Source organism: Aythya ferina (genome assembly GCF_964211825.1).
Source record: "Aythya ferina genome assembly, chromosome: 26".
Taxonomy (NCBI): Eukaryota; Metazoa; Chordata; class Aves; order Anseriformes; family Anatidae; genus Aythya; species Aythya ferina.
Window position 1 is genome coordinate 3,129,364 of NC_140324.1, and position 20,269 is coordinate 3,149,632.

Here is a 20,269-nt window from a genome sequence, read left to right on the forward strand (position 1 = left end):
AGAAGCTCAGAACCAAGAGTCTTTGTGAATGTGTCTCCAGCTTGCCCCCGATGCCTTCCAGTTGCTACCTGGGACTTCCAGGACAGGTGTGTGATCCCCCAGAGCAGAAATCCATCCGGTGAACAAAGCCATGCTTGGGAAGAACTTTACGCAGTAAGGGAACTGTGCCCTCTTTTCTCATCTCACTTAATCACTGTCTGAGCTACAAGAGGTGATGTTCTACTTGTTATTGCATTTTATTTACTCATTTGTTGTTACCCTGTCCATCCTTATTCCCCATCAGTGTTCTAGCACTCTGCCTGCCTCCCTGCAGCCACTCAGAGCCTGTCTCCTCCGCACCATCAGCTCAGCCTGGCAGAGGAATGCATTGCGTGCTCTTTAGTGGTACCAGCTCACAGAATGAACAGAAACACCACAAACAAGGATGTTCCCCCTGCAGAACTGTGGACGTTTATGTATGATGATGCAAACAGCTCCATCCTGACTCTGTTCTACTCCAAGTCATGTGCAAATACCCGATTGCATTTGGTTTGGTGAGGTACAAGACACTACAGCAACAGAAGGCTTACTGGTATTGGTGCCACTCAGTATGAGATGTGGATTAGCTGAGACCAAGGGTGCCTTAAAAGCACCTCTGAGTTCTTTTTGGGGTTGATGTAAGGCCATCAGAGGATGACAGCAGATTGCAACTAGGCCTGTCACACCTCACTGCAGTGTTCTTCAATACCCACCTCTGTGGGTATCACTGGAAGCACTGGGAAATACACAGAACCCAAACCAGCCTCCTTCAGCCACGATTAAAACAGGAGCCAAGAGCAGCTGCTAGTGTCTTAGAGCACTCTCATTACAATCTACCCTACATCCTTACAGTGCAACAGCTACACAGCAAAGTGTAAGGCAGATGTGTCAGACTTGTCCAGTTCATGATGGGAATTGGCGGAACGATGGCACACCTCACAGCCTGTTCTTCTGAAAAGGAACCAATCTAGCCTCTTTCCCCCGCAGATCATCATGCAGTAGACTGGTGCAAATTCAGAACTGGCATCGCTCGAAGAGAGGGACAGGAAGCTCTCAGATGCGATTCTTCTCAGAGAACTTGCTCAGTGCTTGATGAGGAAATGTCCAATAACCTCCAGGCAGCGTAGGGGTTGAGCTCGTCCTGGTCTCTGCACAGTGCCCATACGTACAGCATCCGCAGAACCTTGTCCTGGAAGAAAAATCCTTGTTAGAGCTCGCGTTACGGTCACAGACCTCCCAGCTCAGTACTGACTGGGGAGATGTGTAACATTTGCTCCAGAGACTTGTCGTTTTTCTTTGTAGGTTCAACATTTACTAAATTGTGGTTAAAAATTTACCCCAGTTAGGAACAGATAAACTTTCGATATCTGAAAACAGCATTAGAATTCCCAAATATCTCTGCCTAACAAACATTAGCTGACACCACAGCAGCCAACTTTCTATTAACAATACATCAACTGTTATTACGTTTCTGGTTTCAAACTGGTTTGGCTGTCAGGCTGTACTGCTGCCTGTAACCTTCAATCAAGTTTAAGGCTCTTCCCTCCAGCTACAGCTATGCCATTCCCAAACCAGTCTGAGCACTGCATCCTCTCCCCACAGCTACGTCACCAGCACCCACATTTCCATTTGAGCAGCTCAAATTAACCAGAAATTATCACCACCGGATCTGAGGAGGGACAGAAAGTAAAAATAATAACTTATCTATGTAGATTAGATCACACCATGAATTGAATCCGTTGAATACCATGAAATGAATCCCTTAATTATGGTGTTGTGGGTTTATGTGGCAAGGTTTTGGCAGCAGGGGGCTGCAGGGGTGGCCTCCAGCAGCTGCCCCATGTTAGACAAGGGACAATTTCAGCAGGCTCCAAAGGGACCCACCACTAAAAGTGATTTCATTTTTTGTTTTGTTTCTCTCTCTGCTCTACCTTGTTAGTAATAGGTAATAAATTACATTAATCTCCCTACGCTGAGTCTGTTTTGCCCAGGACAGAAACTGTTGCACGATCTCCCCGTCCTTATCTCAACCCCTGAGCCCTCTCCATCAGATTTTCTCCTCCTTTCCCTGTGAGTAAAACCACGGCACATGGTCTTATGAAAATAACTCCCTGACTAGTCACTGCAGCTAGACATGACAAAATCTCTGCGTCTCTCAGGAGAGAGGTGACACTGCCTAACACACAGAAAATGTGCTCCTAGGAACCCAAATCTGACACAATATCACAGGTGCTACGATCGGTTTAACTGCTCCCCTTTTTCCATGACTGCTCCTTCCACAAATCAAAGTTTATTTGGATTTTACCATTTCTGAGTTGCCAAAGCTGCCCAGAATGGAACTGAAAGTTTACTCAAGCTTTCTGTGTAAATTCATCACTGCCATCTGAAGCAAGTATGTGATGACTATTAGCATAGCCATGTAACGTGACTGAGCCCTGGATCAGGTTGCCCATGGAGGTTGTGGAGTCTCCAACCTTGGAAATATTCAAAAGATGCCTGGACATGGTCCTGAGCTTCAGCTGGGGGGTCACACCAAATGAGCTCCAGAGACTCCTTCCAACATCAACCATTTTGTGATTCTGTAACGCACAGGGCACAGCAGGATCTTTCTCCCTCACACACAGATTTCCAAACAAAAGAAGGCTCTCCATGCTAAAAATAACGAAATGGAAGGCCACACCATGTTTTAGAGGCAGCAGCAGATGAAAATTCACAAATGCACTTAAAATCTCAACTGGAAGAAAATTAGATAAAGAGGCCACGACACTATGAGGGACTGCCAGGGCTGGAAGGCAGCACTGAAGCTCAGCCTGTTGCCAGAAGCTCTGAGTGTCTGACCAGGAGACGTCTCCTTTATAAGGACCAAAACCAGCCCCCCTAAACCATAGAACATTCCCCAACACACCACTCCAACTTCAGTTGCTGTGAAGAAACATCTAATACTGTTTTATGCAAGTCCCAAAATAACCGCAACAAAGAAAACGTGAAAATAAAACTGATGGAAACGGGAAAATCTATGACTCCAGAAATAAATCGCTATGCTTGTGAAATGACTGAAGAGAATAAAAAAGCTCTCATCATGCTCCTAATCAGAGAGAAGCCAGGTCCCTATCTGTGGGCAGCCAGAATCGAGCCACAAAGTTAGCTATAGTGACAAAAGGGTCAACCACTCTGCAATGACACAGGCCTCAGATGATCAGGCCTCCCCTCTAATCACATTGGGCCCTGTGGTGTGACTGATTAACAAGGATGTAATTAAGTGCTAAGGGGAGGGGTTACTGTGCAAGGTGACTCCTAAACAAACTGGCAAAGGCCTGATTTCTGGAAAGTTAATGACCAAAAGACAACGGCCCTGCGATCCTATAAGTAGCAATCCCAAACAAGAATTCCTGGAGAGCTCCAAGGCCTGCAGCAGGCTGCACCCACAATCTCCCACTGAGCTCAGACGCCTCTCAGGGTACCCCTGAGGGGATCTCAGGGCTCAGCCTTCAAGGAACAAGCTCACCCACAAACCCTAGCCAGGGAGTAGGGTGAGTAATTCACTCTATTACTGTTTTGGAAGCATGCAACTGGATTTCAAAACACTGCAGGATGCTGCAGGCTGAACAACCCCAACTCCCTCAGCCCGTCCTCACAGGAGAGGTGCTCCAGCCCCTCACACGTCTTCCCCTCGAAGGGGGACATTCCCCGATATTCTCAGCAACACCATTAGAGCAAGACAGCACTTTCTTGTGAGTTATACAGTGTGTGGATAAGTGAAATGCAAATACACCACACACTGCTGTAGGGAACAGAGAACATATAACTGACACGGCTGGCAGGGGACCTAGGGAAACCATGTGCAGCCGGTGAACATCACTTACCGGATCGCCTTCTACCACTTCCCCTTTCTGATTCTTTATTACCATCACAATCTGAGCTTGAAAAGTGATGATTAATACTGGTCCCTGCTCCATCATTTTCCCCATAGCCAGCTGCAATAAAAAAAAAAATAATAAAAAAAACTATTAGAAAACAGACATTTCTGCAGATTAATGTAAAAGCAACAAGTGTTTAACACAACTACCGTGGCTTGACACAGCTAACAATTCCATCTCCTTCAAGCACTGAATGGAGTTATTTTCACCCAGTTATACTTGCTCTGTTCACACAAATGCTACATGCCTTATCACAAAACATTTTCCCAAAATCTTTCTTTCTTCACCAACAGTCTCTTCTCTCTGGTGACCAATGACAGAATGCGAGAGAACAGCACAAAGCTGTGCCAGAGGAGGTTCAGGATAGGCATTAGGAAAAATTCCTTCACCATAAGGGTGGTCAAACGATGGGACAGACTTCCCAGAGAGGCGGTTCATGCCCCATGCCTGTCAGCGTTGAAGAGGCATTTGGATAATGCTCTCAGTAATGTGTGTTAGGTTTTTGATTTGTTTTGTTTTAAGCTCTGAAATAGTCAGGCAGTTGGACTTGTTCTCCGAAGGTCCCTTCCAACTGAATTATTCTAGTCTATACTTAAAAGATTTCCCAGAATTGTTCTGAAAGTTTTCACAGTATTTCCAAATCTAAAAGTCTGGAAAAGATGAGCAGGCTCTGTTTCATCTTTTCCAAATTACAAAGTAATAATAAAAGAAACCCTGCTCTTAAAAAACAAAAGCAGAAAGCTAAATTTTCCAAGGAAAATGCTTGTAAATGGATCTTTAACACGAAGTAGTATTGAACTAGATTTAAAAATTTAACTAGCAAACTTTAGGTAGTAGGATTATATTCTTCTGTATACTCTTCAAAAAAAAATCATTGCATTTTATCACAAGGTAAAGAATACATCACAAGAGACAGTTACAAGAACATGCTACAATTTACAAAGATGTGCACTGCATTTTATACCTGCACGTTGCTGCTTTAAATCAAAAAGCTGGACAACAATACCTGCTTCTCCAGCTAAAACAGGGTAAGCTATTCATTGTAGTCCAATATCCTACTCAGAACATCGACTGCATTATTCCTGCAGGAGGTCAGAACTCCTCCCCCCTGCTATTTTCAACCGGACAAGAGAACCAGGAATGGAATGGATATGCATTTATGCATTTTATTCTCCCCTGAGGAAAACTCAGCAATTCTGCAATGCTCCTTTGCTTATCCAGAGGGAATCAGTTCTCTAGCCCTGCAGTAACTCACACCATTCCAGCCAAGGCTGCATTTTTGGAATGCGCCTGGTCATCCAGCAATGCATAATGCCCTGTAGCTAAAACCAGATCTCACAGCCCTTTATCGGACCCATTTCTGTGACAATTGTTTTATATGACACCATCCAGTACTGCCAATTTCTGACAACACACATTTCCATGCATGTTTCAAGGAGGAGAGGGACCACATCGCTGATTAGGGTGTATCCTTTACAGGTACCAAGACTTCCAGATGAAAAAAAATACTTATATTCAAGACAGTATACGTATCACTCCCCCCACATCAAGTTCAGAAAGCCTATTTCAAGCCTATTTCAGCCTATTTCCTTTTTCAAGCCTATTTTAAGTCACATACTTAAAACTACATTTAGGCAGCTTAATGAATAGTCCTAACAAATATCAGAGACACAAAATTTCATTTAACTTAAAGGCAGCAGCTATCTAATGAAGGAGGAAATTAGAGTGCTTAAGCAGGTACCTAGAACGTGAGTTCTTATGCTGATGTTTTAAGACTTGATTTTAATTTCAGTGCTGCAAACTTTGTAGCATGTGAACTCCCTTAAATCTAAACATTCTTTCTCAAATTCAGGGAACAGTTTTTGTGAATGATATCACTCAACATACTCCTATAAATCTTATCTAGGGAAATGCATTTCAAAATTTAAATATACAGCATCCTTTTATGCTCCTTTCTTGCAACACAGTGTAACAGGAACTGTACTCATTCTTTTCCACATCAATCATTTTCCAGCTAAGGTGATGTAATTTTCTTGAGAAACGTTATGTGAAAATAGACCTCTAAAACAAGCTAACAACAAAATGTCTTTGCAGACACTGCTCAGAATCAGTGCACAGCTCTATACTAATTAGCACCTACAGAGGAAAAAGGTTATTCAGCATAATATGAAATCAGGTTTCCCAGACACTAAAAATACAGAAAAACATTTCATTTAACTAAAAGGCTTACAAAAAAAGCAGGCATGTTTATTACTTCCACAGCTTTAATTTTGTTAAAACATGCTGTTTATTGCTCAAGATATCCAGGCAAATTGCAGATGCTACAGAAATTTTCCTGCTCATTCGGCACGTGCTTGCAGTTAATACCTAATTTATCAAACTGGTAGGAGTGACTTCCTCTGCCCCTAGATGGATGAGGAAATTAGAAGCCTATCAGGCAGCAATGGAAAATGGTCTGAGGAAGACGACCAAGCATTAACTTTCTGTGTTAGGAGGTGCCTTGTCTATTAACAGGTAGATGATTTTCTTGTTCCCTGTGAAGAGGGAACAGCCATTAATCAGGTCGGCTCCCACTGCTCTTTTGTAGGGCTACATATGACAAACTCTTTAAATCTTTTGCTGTAGGGCATCTCCTCAGATGTTTCTGGAGCTCTCCTGCACCCACTCCAATTTTTTAATCATTTGAGCACAAAAAGAAAGACTCGTGCACAGGGCTGCAGACAGAGAAAAATCACCATCAGCAGAACTCCTTTGAGCAAACCACCAACAGCAGCAAATTCTGTTCTCTTGGTTCTCCATCACAGCTGCTGAATTCTTCCTAACTTCTGGTCTTGCAGGAGGATATGACTGTAAGTAAGCACCATCCAGCAAGCCGATACACCCAAACAACACCAGGAACAGCTCCCACTTTGTGAACAGTGATTATTATCACCATGCTCCATTTTAACCTCTACCTGAAAGCTTACATTTTCCACATCCTTCCCTTGGAACTAGATCACCTGTGGGTCTAGATCCTTATTCTGTAGATGTAACTGCATTCTCTGTTCCTACAGGATTGGCCCTGCACCAAGCTTTATGGTAACTGTCTGAACAGATCAGCAACAATTCCCTATTTCTTTCTACATCACTGATGAAAACACTGAACACTGTCTGACCTGGTATCAGTCCCTACGGAGACACTTAATAACTTATCAATGAGGAAGTTGGGCAAAAACGCCAGGAGGCCTGCATGGATAAACAAGGGCCAAACTCAGCCAGAAAAAGAAGTGGAAGCAGGAACAGAGAGCCTGGGATGGATACAGTGACACTGTCTGAGCAGCCAGGGCTCAGGCTAGGAAAGCCAAAGCCCTTTTGGAATTAAATTTGCCATCACGGGCAATAAGAAAGGGTTTTATAGGTACATCGGTGATAGAAGGAAGACTGTGGAAACTGGGGGCCCTCTCCAGAGGGACTCTATCAGGGAGTGTATGACAAGGAGTAATGGCTTTAAACTAAAAGACGGTGGTTTAAATTAGGTATTTTTACCTTGCTAGTTATCAAGAGCCATACAGAACAGCAGTTAACTCTCTCTGATAACTGTTCCTACACTACACAACCTCGGGTCACAAAGGCATTGCACGTTATCATCCAGAGTAAGCATCAACAAAGCCCTTCACAGAAAGCACTGGGTTAGTGCTACTTGCCTTTATTATTAGCCTCTCTCAATCCATGGTGATTAAGACCAAGGGGCCCTGGCACAGAGGAGACAAACCACAATGCTGTAACTTAGGCTTGATCACACAGCAGCAAATCACTCCTTATCTATCCCATGTCTCCCTTCCAGCAACAATGATCTCTGTTAGCAGAAATGGTAAATACCAAGGTAGCATGAGGCAAAAAACAGATCAAAGAAGGAAAAACATGAAGTTGTGAGTTTCTAATTCATTCCCCAAGGTGAAATACAGAAAAGGATACTCACATCAATGTTGTCAATGTCCAGAATCCTGGAGTGGAACTGCAGACCCATGGCCTTGGCTTGCTGGATTGGATGAGCAAGCTGACTGTAAGTCTAAATGAAGGAACAAACTTGTGTTACATGTTTAAATTTGTTCTGTCAAAGAAAAAGAGATTTTCTGCTTAGCAAGAACCATCAGAAAAAGTTAGGTTTTTGTAAATACGCTGAATGCAAGTGTCTTGCAAGATGTCAAACAGCTACATCAAATGTTCTGCGCTTCACATAACCAAGTTCTGCCTAAGAATCCCATCTCCCCTGGACAGAGCAAGAGACCCATCATTCACAGCAGAGTATGCACACTGAGTCAAACTGACAGCCAAGGAACTTGCAAGTTCTGATCTGACAGCAGACAGGGAGAAAACAATTTGGAAATGAAGCTGGTTTCCTAATGCTCAGCCAGAACCTGGAGGCAAACCAGCACCTCCTGCCACCTTTTAGGTACATATGCTTCATTATTTATGCATCGAGAAGTGCTGCTGGGGATTCAAATTGCCACTTGCTTCCAGCAAGTATCACAGTATTTTTGGCTGCTATCAAACAAACAGGAGGCAGTCCCTACCATGCCTCCCCACCACTAACCTTTGTCACAAGCATTTAAAGGCAAAAATCCTACAGAAGTACATTGAAATACTAGAGAAAAGCTGGAGTTACAGAACAGGGATGCTAGGGACAGCAGACAGACAGCTCTATGAAACAAATGCAGAATGGTTTAGGTTGGAAGGGACACCTGGAGGTCATCTGGTCTAAACTAAACTGTCAGGCCACTGTTTTAGGTAAACTCTAACTCGGTATACTTGCCTTACTGATTTGTATTCCAACAGTTTAGCAACCAGTAGCACAAACTTAACACTCTCAGTATGATTGTGCTCAAGAGCCTTTATTTTCTGGATTCTCATTAATAGGACTCATTTCCTACCTTCCCTTATTTTATGGATGATTCTTGACTTATGAGCTTAATTTGTAACTACAACTAGCTTAGAAGGGCTTGGTCTGTGTTTTATAAACCAAAATAATCTGCTACTTCCCTCCAGAGATTTGAAAGGAATTCTACGGTATCATTTCAAAGGTGGCTTGAAACACTAAAGAACTGTCTTTACTTTCAGACTGCTTTAAATATCCTACTTTTTTACATCATGCAGTATTGTTACAAAGACAGAATAAAAACAGCTAACCTCAAAAACTGTAAATACTAAAGACTGTCCCTTCCAGCGTGTGAATTTCCAGCCCTCTGGTGGTGGTCATTAGTAAGGAGAACATTCATTTTAAACAGTTACATTATTTAGAAACAAATCAAGTATGGGCCTGCATTGCTAACAACAGAATTATTCTGGAGCAGAGTGAAGAGAACACGTGTCCCGTCTCGTTTAAACGCCATTGTCAGGTAAAGATCTGCTTCCATGAAGTTAAATGAACAGTACAAGCACTGAATCACAACAAATTCATATTCAATCCTTCAAGAAGTTTATCCAATACTGAAAAATTATACCTGTACAAAAATAAAATCAACATCTAAGCAATAAATTCAGTTTTCTGCAGCCAGATTATCCAGGCTGCTGATTTTCTATGCTGCAATTTCAGAAAAACTTGAGCCTGCCAAGATTGCTGGGATATTGCAGTGAAGTTTTGTTTGTTATAGTTCCAGGGACAACTTGACCCTGCAAGCAGAAAATTGTCACCTTTCTGGGTCAGCTCAAACATCTCTGCACCTTTCCACACCATATCAGGGATTCTGGCCAGTCCCATGATGAGGCAATGAGCACAAACCGGAACCCAGGAGGTTCTGGCCAAACATCAGGAGTGTTTCTTTACTGTGCAGGTTACAGAGCACTAGAATGGTTTTCCAGAGAGGATGTGAAGTCTCCAGCCCCAGAGATCTTCAAAAGATGTCTGCACATGGTCCTGGGCAACCCAAACCATTCTGTGATTGAGATACTGGGGAATATGGGGCAGACACAGCCAACAAGCCCAGCCAGCACATTACAGACAGTTTCTGTGCATGGCTATGCTGGAAGACAGCTGACCATACACTGTCTTTCCACTCATTCCCCATAGCTTCAGGCTCCAGTGGTTCATTAAAGCTGAAGTAAGTATCGAGTCAAGAGGGATCTGTGTGATCACTTCGTTTTGCATCTCTCTTAATAAAGCCTCCTACAAACCAGCCCAGTGTCAAGACACTCATGGTTCCAGGAAAATCAGGCACCACAGCAATTCTGGGATTATGTTAAACATAACTGGAAATGTTGTGAATTGGGGCTGCATAGGCGCTAATTTGATGAAGCCCCGTGAAACCTCATGTCACGAGTTCTTGAAAGACTCATTGATTCTTGGAGACTTCTGTACAAGAACCTTCTTCAGTTTCCCCTGGAATTTAGAACATACAGTGCACCAATCCTCAAAGGCTCTACTAAAGCCCATCCAAATCAAGAATGGCTGTGTAGAACTGGAGCTAGTTGGACTAGTTTGAGCTTCTCTCTCAATTCCCTCTCTCTCATATCTGTACTACTGCAGAAATCCATTGCATTAGTTTTTTATAGTATGAATGTTTTAGATGGGGGAACAGCCAGGCAGAACAGGTAAGCGACATCACAGATGCAGTGGCTAAATAGCTTGCAAAGAAAGCACGGCACACCTACTTATAAATGAGAATCCTAAACCTTTTCAGACATTTTTAGTAGCTATACTTACTGCTTCGTAGCACCAATCTTTGAGGATCTCAAGCTCTCCAGACATCATAGCCTAAAATAGAAAAATCAATAAGATTTGAACATTTTAAAATACATGCCTTGTCTGAGAGTTGAAGTAACAGCACTTTCAGCAGCAAACTATTTTAAACCCCACATCTGATGAAAACCTGACGTAGGAAAAGAGCAAGAATTATCAAAGAGGAGCAGCAATAACAACTTCTATTTAAAAAGAAGAAAGAAAAAAAAAAACAGACCTAGTCAGAGGTACATAAATCTTTAGATAATTAAGACACAAATTTAAGTCCTACTGTCTAGCACATCACCAGAACGCACCCTATGCAGAGATCCTGGGAGGTGGGATCTAACAGAAGCCAGAATACAAAACAGATATGAGGTCCATAGTTTTTAAGGCTGAAAAATTGTCAGGGAACACAATGAGCAGAAAAATCACACTGCAACTCATAAAAAGGTTTATCTTTAAAACCGTGTAATAAACACCTGGGACTCATAACAAGACAGATGCTAGAAATTTAGCAGTTTTCAAAAATAAAGCTAGTTCTATGTGGCAGGGTGTTTTTCAATGTAACGGCTAGAAACCTTCATGCTTAATGCCGTCAGTAAGCTGGCCACGTAAAGCCTGAAAACACTATCCTATGAAAAACTGCTCCAAGTCAAGTGCACCACACTTCTATAGCTTGTTTTAGTGACATGGCACTGTCAGGAAAGGGAGCTGGACTGGACTATTCACTGTCTCATTTCACTGCAGACACTGCAGTTTCAGTCATGCCTCTGATACACACACAGGTCAGTCACTAGAAAGACAGAAGTGACAAAAACTAATTATGACTAGAGAATCACAAATATTTCTGTGTGTATTGGCACGCATCAAGTTGAGGTAACACCTTCCAACATCATAACATGCTTCTCCATTACACTGTAGGATGACAAAAATGACACTTTGCTCTCTATTAGCATTTACTTCCTTCTCTTCAAGCCTTGATCTTTCCAATCTCATACAGATCTCTCAAAACAATCGCTGTTGTACCTCTTTGAATACCCTCCTTTCACTGCCTTTCCTGACATACTGTAACAGTGAGAGGAACTACACACAGCTGTAGTAACATCCTTCACAGATTTACCTTGTAGCACACCCTTCATCTCTACTATCATCCTCTGAGTGTTTTCACAACTTAGTCTTTGAAGTTTCATATACTTTCTGGACTAGAGCCAGAAATACTTTCACTGAACCCTTTGTTATGATCTGGTCTTCACAAGCAGTTACAGATCGTTTAGAAAGCAGCAATGCACATGCACCAAATTCTTTCCCTTCACCAACATCTGATGCTCAGAACTGGTCATTCACTTAGTTCAGTTTGATCCCTCTCATGTTCATACTACTACTCATGGGAGAAGATGGCCAGTTGTTTTTCCAGGCCCAAAGAGTTTTGGTGAGGCTATTAAATTATGAAATATGGTTTTCAACTAAACTATAATGCAAAATGCAAGTTCCTATTTCTAAGGTTACCGTATGTATAATGGTGTGCAAAGCTGAGTGCTTGAGAAGCAAATACAGCCCCTGCTTTTAATTTTAGCACTAGGAAACTGAAAGAAAAGTCTTCTATATTGCAGTAAAGGAGAAAATAAAACAAATGCATCACACTCTGTCCCTACCTTACCTCCAAGACATTGGGGATTATATCACGCTCGCATTGCTTTAAAAAACGATCTTTGTCAAAGGAGGGATCCACTTTGAGTATCTCTGTCAAAACCTCAGACATTTCAGTCTTCGAGAACAATCCACCTGATAAAACAATTCAGAGAGACTGTTACTGGAAAACAAGATGGACCTTGGGTTATCTAACAGATGGAAGGAAGACTCATCTTGAAACAGCTACAGACTGCAGGTCACACTTGAGATTTATCCCACCAGATTTATTCACTTGTCGTCATATTGCCAATAGCAGATTGCTACACTGTCTGACACTGGATAATGATCCATGCAAAATACAATAAAGTTCCCAAATCTTTCCCAAAAAGCTAGTACCACACAAACAGTTACTAGCAACACAGCTAGAAGGCTAGAGAATTGCATTTAATCAAAGCAACAATCAAACATTACCTATCAAATCGGTGACTTTGTCTGTGACAGCTCTGGAAGCTCGAATGAATGCATTATCACTTTCATCATACTTCATTTTCATTGCAAAGAACCCTGAAAGAAGAGAAAACATGAGCAGCAGCGTCCTTCCACTGAGTTCCTGAACTAGAAAAATCAAGCAACGGGTTGTAGATGAAACCTGCTACCACTCTTCTAAACCTCTTTGTCGATTAACAACCTTCAATTTCAAAATCTAGTTTTCTCCCCATCTTCACAGAATCACAGAATGTTAGGGACTGGAAGGGACCTTGAAAGACCATCTGGTCTGATCCCCCTGCCAGAGCAGGAACACCTAGATCAGGTCACACAGGAACACATCCAGGTGGGTTTTGAATGTCTCCAGAGAAGGAGACTCCACAACCTCCTGGGCAGCCTGTTCCAGTGCTTGGTCACCCTCACCGTGAAAAAGTTTCATCTCATATTTAAGTATCCTTATATATCCTATAAGTATCCTTATATATCCTATATTCCAGCTTGCACCCATTGCCCCCTTTCCTATCGTTTCTTTACACTTTTCAGAAACATCAAGCATCTAGATGACTATCAGAAGTTATTGCCCACTGCAGTAGAGATATCTAAAAAAAACAAACAACAACAACCACCTAATGACAAAGTCCCCCACACTCCAGGGTTCTAAGTGGGCGACAGTAAAAACCAGCTCACTAAAAACATGATTTTTCCTCACCATAAGCTCAAGGACAAGAGGCCAGCCCTATCCCCGGTGACATGCACTTATGTCTGCCCTGACCTCTTAGCAGTGTAAAAGTGGATCTATCTAGAATTCTTTGACCAACGGTGAAGGCACCTACAGGGAACTGGGACTGCCCAAAGACAAGAGGGGAAGAGATGTGCACACAAAAGGAGCCACTTGGAAAAGACACACAGTTGACAACATTGCAGATCTCCTAATCACACCACCTCACAGCAACAGCAACAACAAATGTCATGATTTGCGTTATGTTTAGACTAGTTGCATAGATGGCATCAGGTCCCACATGGCAAGAATCAGATCAGAGAAAGTTAATGTGCTACTACTTTGTCTTTGGAACACTTACTATTGAACACCACATTGTTGTCCTTGAAATCTTTCCACTGCTGATACCATTTTGAGTCCTTATGCAGCACCATACCCATGGCCTCTCTAGAAAGTTCAGAAGATGGGTACTTGTGAACAAGTAGCTTACATGAGAGTGAAAATAAAAAGAACGACAGCCCAATGAATCACTGCCATGAATATCACCACAGCATAGAGTAGCAGTGATGCTGATGCACAGCATAAAAGATACATGATTTAGTGGAGCAAGGCAGTACAGAAAGCAGAGCTCAGACTTAGTCCTGCCAAATGTAATTCAATAGCAAGGTGTTAGAACTGAGAAAACGTAACACGTGCAAGTCATAGTTTCATGATAGAACATTATGTACCCACTTGGTATTATTAAATGCCCAACTTCACGATCAGAAGATACAGTATCATCAATTTGTGGTGGCAATTTGCTCTCAGACCTACCTGCTTTGCTAGGTCACACCTCTCCCTACAGCCTCATTTCAGCCATTTAACCATTTTTGATCTGCAGTTAAATTTTAAAGCTTTTATCACATTGTACACAGAAATATTTACCCTAAATTATAAACAATACTTACTCATTAGCTTCAAATACTCGTTCCTCTTTAATCCTCTCGCCTGAGAATTCTGTTCTTTTTCGTAGTCGCTCTGGACGCTTGTAAGGACCAGTCTGCCCTAAAACACTTTCATCTATTTCCTTCTTAACGGTTTCTACTCCCTGAAAAGAGAATACCCCTATTAGGTTGATTCACTTTTTCTTCCCTCCTTTCCCCCCAAAATGTTTCTGTTGAAGGAAGAAGATAGGTTATTCTTGGCTCTCTTACTCAGAAGAAAAAGAAAAAGAAACAGTGCAGAGTGGCTAGAACTGACATCTGGCTAGTCAATTGGCTAGTAGAGGCCATCTTATGAGAAACAGAGACTGCTAAGGCTAATGTTCCATCTGGCTTGGTATCTCCTCTTATAAGGGGTAAATCTAATACTTCTGAGGAGCGATGAGTAACCAGTCAAGTGGAATATTTCCTTTTAAGCTAATTGACAGTTGATAAGGTGGCATCAAAGCATATGAGTGGTTATTTATTTTCTCAGAAAGGAGAGCTTCAGGCATGCCAGTTTTTCAGTCAGTAGCTCCCAAGAATACCACTAGAACTTGTCTACAGAAGAGGGACAGTTACTACTCTACTCCACAAACACAGAAACCAGTTTTCCCCATAACACTTCTTTTTATGGAAGCTCAGCTACACAAGACTTAAACTTTTCTAGGGTTACTGAGCAAATGCTACACCTATAAAATACATTTCTTCAATTTATTGGCTTATTACAATGTCTCACAAGCACTACTTCTTAATAGAAAAGGTCTTACAATAAAAATTTTGCATCTAATTTTATACTCAGCACAAGCTTGCACATAGGTTCCATGTCAACAAGCAGTGTCCGCAGCACTGGGTCCCAGAGAAGCATGGGACATTGAGAAATACCTGAGAAATAGCTGAAGTACCTGAGAAATAGCTTTGAAAGCTGCTGTCTTGCCTAATTTCTCCCCTCCTTTTGTCACCGACTCTGCAGACTGTTTTGCTGTTTTTGCTGCTTCTTCCACACCTTCTTTTATCTTCCGGCCAATATCACTCTTACTTACTTCATCCAAACTCTGGAACAGAACGGGGAAGAAAAGATCACAAAAACACAGGTGAAAACACATTTTGAGTCAGCCTTTTTTATGAATGCTAAAGACCTGATGCACACACAGTAAAACCAACCAAACCTAAGGTGAACACACAGTTCTATGTCCCAGGAGAGACTGGAATACTGGCTTGCCACTGAAACTCAGACAACATGTCTGTACAGAACAATAATTTGGCTACTCACAGGACCATACCCATTTGTAACAGCTGCTACCCGTACATTTAGAAAATATTCTTCTTGACCACAAAGAGGAGGTCAACAATGACAGAGTAAAAATATCCCAGTCCTGTTCTTTGAAACAATCAGGTATGGCTTCTTAAGATAAGGCATAGCAGAGGTTGAGATAGCTCTCTGCTATTCAAATCTTCCTGCAGAATTAGCGAATGCATTTCTCAGTCCAACATGTTCAAATATATTATTTAGGTTGTGTTCACAAGAGCCAGGATGCTGAAACTTTGTTAACAGCTCTATCCTTTACGATCTGCAATAGTGATCACCTATGGTATAGCAAACAACTTGCACCAACAATAAAAAAGAAAAGGTGATAATTCAAATACACACAAAACACAGAACCTCAGAACCTAACTGCCACAGGGAAAGGTTACTCCATGGCTCTTTTACCTCTTTAACTGTACCAGTGATTTCTTCAAGTTTCTTTTTAATCACTTCTGAGGTCTTCACTGTTTCAGATTCAATGGTTTTCTGTGGGGGGAAAAAAAAAAAAAAAATAAAAAACATTAGCAGATAGAACACTGTAACACAGGGCAAAAAGAGCTACAATTGCTTGGGCCTATACAGGATTACTACATTTAGCTTTCTCCATAATAACTTTTTTTTTCCAAATGAGGAACACATTCTTACTGAAAAAAAATCAGAGTATAACACATTCTTGGCTGGGTAAAATCCAATTTTTTGAATTAACCAGCTCCAACATTTAATTACTGCTGTTTATAATTCTTTAAAGATTATAGAGGAAGTACTAAAACTGTCAACATCAAATTTAATGCTCCCTTATTTTATCTTCTCATTATATGAGAAATTCCAGTGAATGGTAGCTGGGAAGATTTCCACTAAGACATCCATTTACCTGTCAGTATTTACAGCCAAGCAGAACTTCTCATAAAAATTGGAATGCAAACAACTAAAAAGTTCATTTCTGAATGTTAAATTTGAGTCTTTCTAATAGCTTAGTGACTATGCAATGAAAACATCAACAGAATTCATGGGGAAGACTTACATATTTCCTTCTTGCTTCTCGAAGTGCATCAGATTCTTCTAGCTTTTTAGCTTCATCTCGGAACTTTTTAATACTTTCTTTCATCTCTTTGTTTTTTGCTAATTCTTGTTTGATGTTTTCCACAAAACCTGATATAAAACCCTTTCTTCCTCCTGAAGAATAACATCTAGACTAAAGAAAATTGTTACATGTTACAGAATCCAAAGAGAAATTAAACAAGTATCAAAGCCAGCAGGTAGATTTACTTAAGCCAAGCACTGGATCACTTCTAATGTATTAAATGTTGTGGAAAATTGTACCACTGCCTTGAAAAATAAGCCCCTTTCCCTTAAAACAGCCAAGCATCAGACACATTTCTGATGCCCTGTGAAATAAATCTATATAGTTATTAAAAAAAAAAAAAAAAAAGCTTCTCTAGGGGCAGTTTGACATTAACCAGGCTTGAAACAACACAGTAGATGAAGTTACTAGAGCACCACTCCTGAATTCTGCCACTTGGACTCTGCTACTACAAAAATCCTTGGATTTGTCAAGTATATCTTGAAATGCTGAAACTTTCATCCTAGAACTGTTGCTTCTCAGAAACATATCCACATCTAGCAGATTCAGTACTCTAATGGGAAACCACATTCATCCTGAAATAAAAAAAAAAATCAGCTATTAACCAACCTGATTGATCTCTAAAAGAGGTGTGCTCATTCTATACATGGTACCACTATGGACTGCAGGAACTGGGTATCTTCTAGATATAAGCCATATGCCATTGATGAGACATTTCTGCAATCAAAACACACGATCAAGTTAGCACACAATACAAGATGGCAGCAGTCTCGAAGAGCCAAGATAGACAGGAAAGAATACTGCAAATGGGTAATATTTACTGCTCTCCTGGGAACAGATTCTGCGTGCTGAGTAACCTAAGGACTTGTGTTACCCAAATCATGCAGCCAAACTGTTTCCCTGCGAGTCTCTCTCAAACTGCTCACCCTAAATAACAAAAAAAAAAAAAGAACAAAGCATGAACAGAACAAATGGGCTTTAAGGATTTAGGAAAACATTTTGTAAGCTGAGAACATTTAATTCTGCATCCAAACTAACAATGTGCCTATGTGTTTTATCAGGCTTGTAGATGTTGAAAAGTTTGGTAAATAGCCATGCTGCCCTATCCTGTGACTTCAGGCTGAGAGAACTGGGCCTGTTTAGCCTGGAAAAGAGAAGACTGAGGGGAAAACTCATTTATATACATTAATATCTGAAGGGAGAGTGGGTGTAGAGAGGATGGAGTCAGACTTTTCAGTTGTGCCCAGCAACAGGACAAGAGGCAACAGGCACAAACTGAAGCATAGGAGGAATATGAGGGGGCACTTCTTTACTGGGGGGGTGACAGAGCACTGGGACAGGTTGCCTGGAGAGGCTGTGGGGTCTACTTCTCTGGAGATATCCAAAACCCCCCTGGATATGATCCTGCACAACGTGCTCTGGGTGATCCTGCTCAGCAAGGGGGTTGTGGACAGGGTGGTCTTCAGAGGTCTCTTCCAACCTTGGCCATTCTGTGATTCATTAACAACACTGCTGCCAAGCACCATAAGCCAAATCCAGACATTACATCTGACATCGTTGCCCATACCCTAATAGCCCAATGATAAACGTTATAACTCACTGGGTTCTACGTTCCTAATAAGTCACATATTTTAAGTTCAGCTCCTGCTTTTTTTTTTTTTTTTTTTTTTTTTTTTTAAAGTTTTTCTTATTTATTTTAAGTTCAGCTCTGTGGCTCTAACTAAGCTCCACTTGCTGGACTGCTGAACTTAAAAGTTTGAATTTGATCGAGTTTGAATCAAATGAAATGCTCTCCACAGCCTTCAAACTTGGCTGCCGAAGTCATCACTGAGGACAAGCTTTGCAATAAGCAAGAATAAACCAGATTATTATATGCATAATTGAAACGTCTACAAGAATTAAGAGCATTAAAACCTAGGACAGGAGGCCTGCTGGATTTTAACAGATCGCAGCTCCTAACCAAAATGCACATTTCTTCCACGTTACTGACCACTTTGAAAGAAATGCTTAATGCCACGTTTAGCTTTGTGCACAGGAGAAGATCAACAAGCTTCAAAGCATCTCAAAAATAGGTTTAAAGAACCAGAACGTTTGTGTTGAATTAATACATCCATTCACCTGCTCAACAGAAGAGAAAAGCCTCCTGGTTTATTTTCAGCCCCATCAACAGAACAGCCCAAGGCTACAGACAGCTCTGTTAAGACTCCCTGGAAGCTCCAGGACAGACCTAGGCTAATTTTTCTGCTTTCCCTAGCTTTATAGCAGCTCCAACTTGCAGCGTGGGTCACTGTGATGAAGCTACCGAGTCAGTAGCGTGGGCGAGGCCGGTGGAGGAGAAAGAGAACGCAGAAGGCCCCGAGCATGAGGGAAGGAATCCCCTCAGCGGCACAGGAGGGGCAGGGGATGAGGAGGAGGGGAGGATGAGGAGGAAGCGGCGATGAGGCCGGAGGCTGCCCCCCTCTCCGGAGCTCCCACCCCTGAGGTAAAAGCGACCCCGGCGCCCCAACCCCGCTCCCTGCCGGGCCGGGCCGCGCCTCAGGGGACGGCGAGAGAGGAGAGGAGAGGGAAGGAGACGAGAAGGAAGGGGAGGGAAGGAGAGGAGCGGAGCGGAGCGGCCCGGCCGGGGCTCCCACCGCCTCACCGCGGCCCCGGCTGAGGGCAGCGCCCGCCGCCCGCCTCCCTTCCCGCGCTCACCCGGCAGCCGCCCGCCGCCGCCGCCGCCATCTTGAGGCCGGTGTGTGACCTTCGGGCGGCGCCGAGCGCTGACGCCGCTGCCGCGCGCCGCTGAGGCTCGGCCCCGTCACGGGCGGCACGGGGACGGGGCCCATGAGGTCTCTGCCGTGAGACTCCCTGAAGAGAGTTAAATAAACGATGAAATTCCGTCAGGGTTTGTCCTTGTGGTCAGTTACGGCCAGAGCCTGAAGCCCAGCCCGGGACGAATCGCCTCTGGGTGCCCCCGGGTGCGTTCACAGCCCAGGCTGCACAGCACTACCTATCCCCAAAATGAGTCAAACAACATTGTAACTAACATTTTTTTTTATTAAGAGGGCATTTTTTAATCCAAAACAAAAGATCAAGTGCAGTATCCACTCTTCTGTTCTTCCCAGCATCTCTCTCCAGCCTAGGCAGCACGCCGAGCATCTCCTGAAGTATCCCCTAAAATATGTGCCAAAAGGGGACATTCCCACAGGTTTTTTCTTCAGCTCAGAAGAGACAGCTAATTTCATAACAAACATACCAACTCAAGGTTGTTCACTACCTTTTCTGCAATAGCAGAGCTGATTGGAGACTTCTACACTTCCCTGAATCAATTACCTTTCAACAGCACAGCTGTGCAAGAGAACTATTCATTACTGAACTGTAATATAAAAACTTTGTGTAAAATAAGCTGTACATCCTGTAAGTGTAACAGAACTGAATGAGGTGTTGGATAAGGTGTTTATTTTACGCTAGCCTTT

At 42.4% G+C, this 20,269-nt stretch overlaps 1 protein-coding gene across 3 annotated transcripts; it reads right to left on the reverse strand.

The window, feature by feature from the left end:
• Nucleotides 1–212: 212 nt before the first annotated feature.
• On the reverse strand, nucleotides 213–19,642 carry TIMM44 (translocase of inner mitochondrial membrane 44). Of its 3 annotated transcripts, none has more exons than XM_084498716.1 (13): nucleotides 19,506–19,642; nucleotides 17,421–17,528; nucleotides 16,752–16,922; nucleotides 16,136–16,216; nucleotides 15,330–15,479; nucleotides 14,413–14,552; nucleotides 13,827–13,912; nucleotides 12,733–12,825; nucleotides 12,290–12,414; nucleotides 10,615–10,665; nucleotides 7,894–7,983; nucleotides 3,882–3,992; nucleotides 213–1,207 (listed from the first exon to the last, which is right to left on the reverse strand). In XM_084498716.1, the coding sequence occupies exons 1-13, from the start codon at nucleotides 19,533–19,535 to the stop codon at nucleotides 1,088–1,090; spliced, it is 1,356 nt and encodes a 451-aa protein (XP_084354842.1). In that variant the 5' UTR covers nucleotides 19,536–19,642; the 3' UTR covers nucleotides 213–1,087. The 3 variants fall into 3 exon arrangements, with proteins under 3 accessions (XP_084354842.1, XP_084354844.1, XP_084354843.1); XM_084498718.1 differs by having other exon boundaries at nucleotides 16,752–16,917; nucleotides 19,506–19,551; XM_084498717.1 differs by lacking the exon at nucleotides 19,506–19,642 and adding an exon at nucleotides 18,930–19,264.
• Nucleotides 19,643–20,269: the final 627 nt, after the last annotated feature.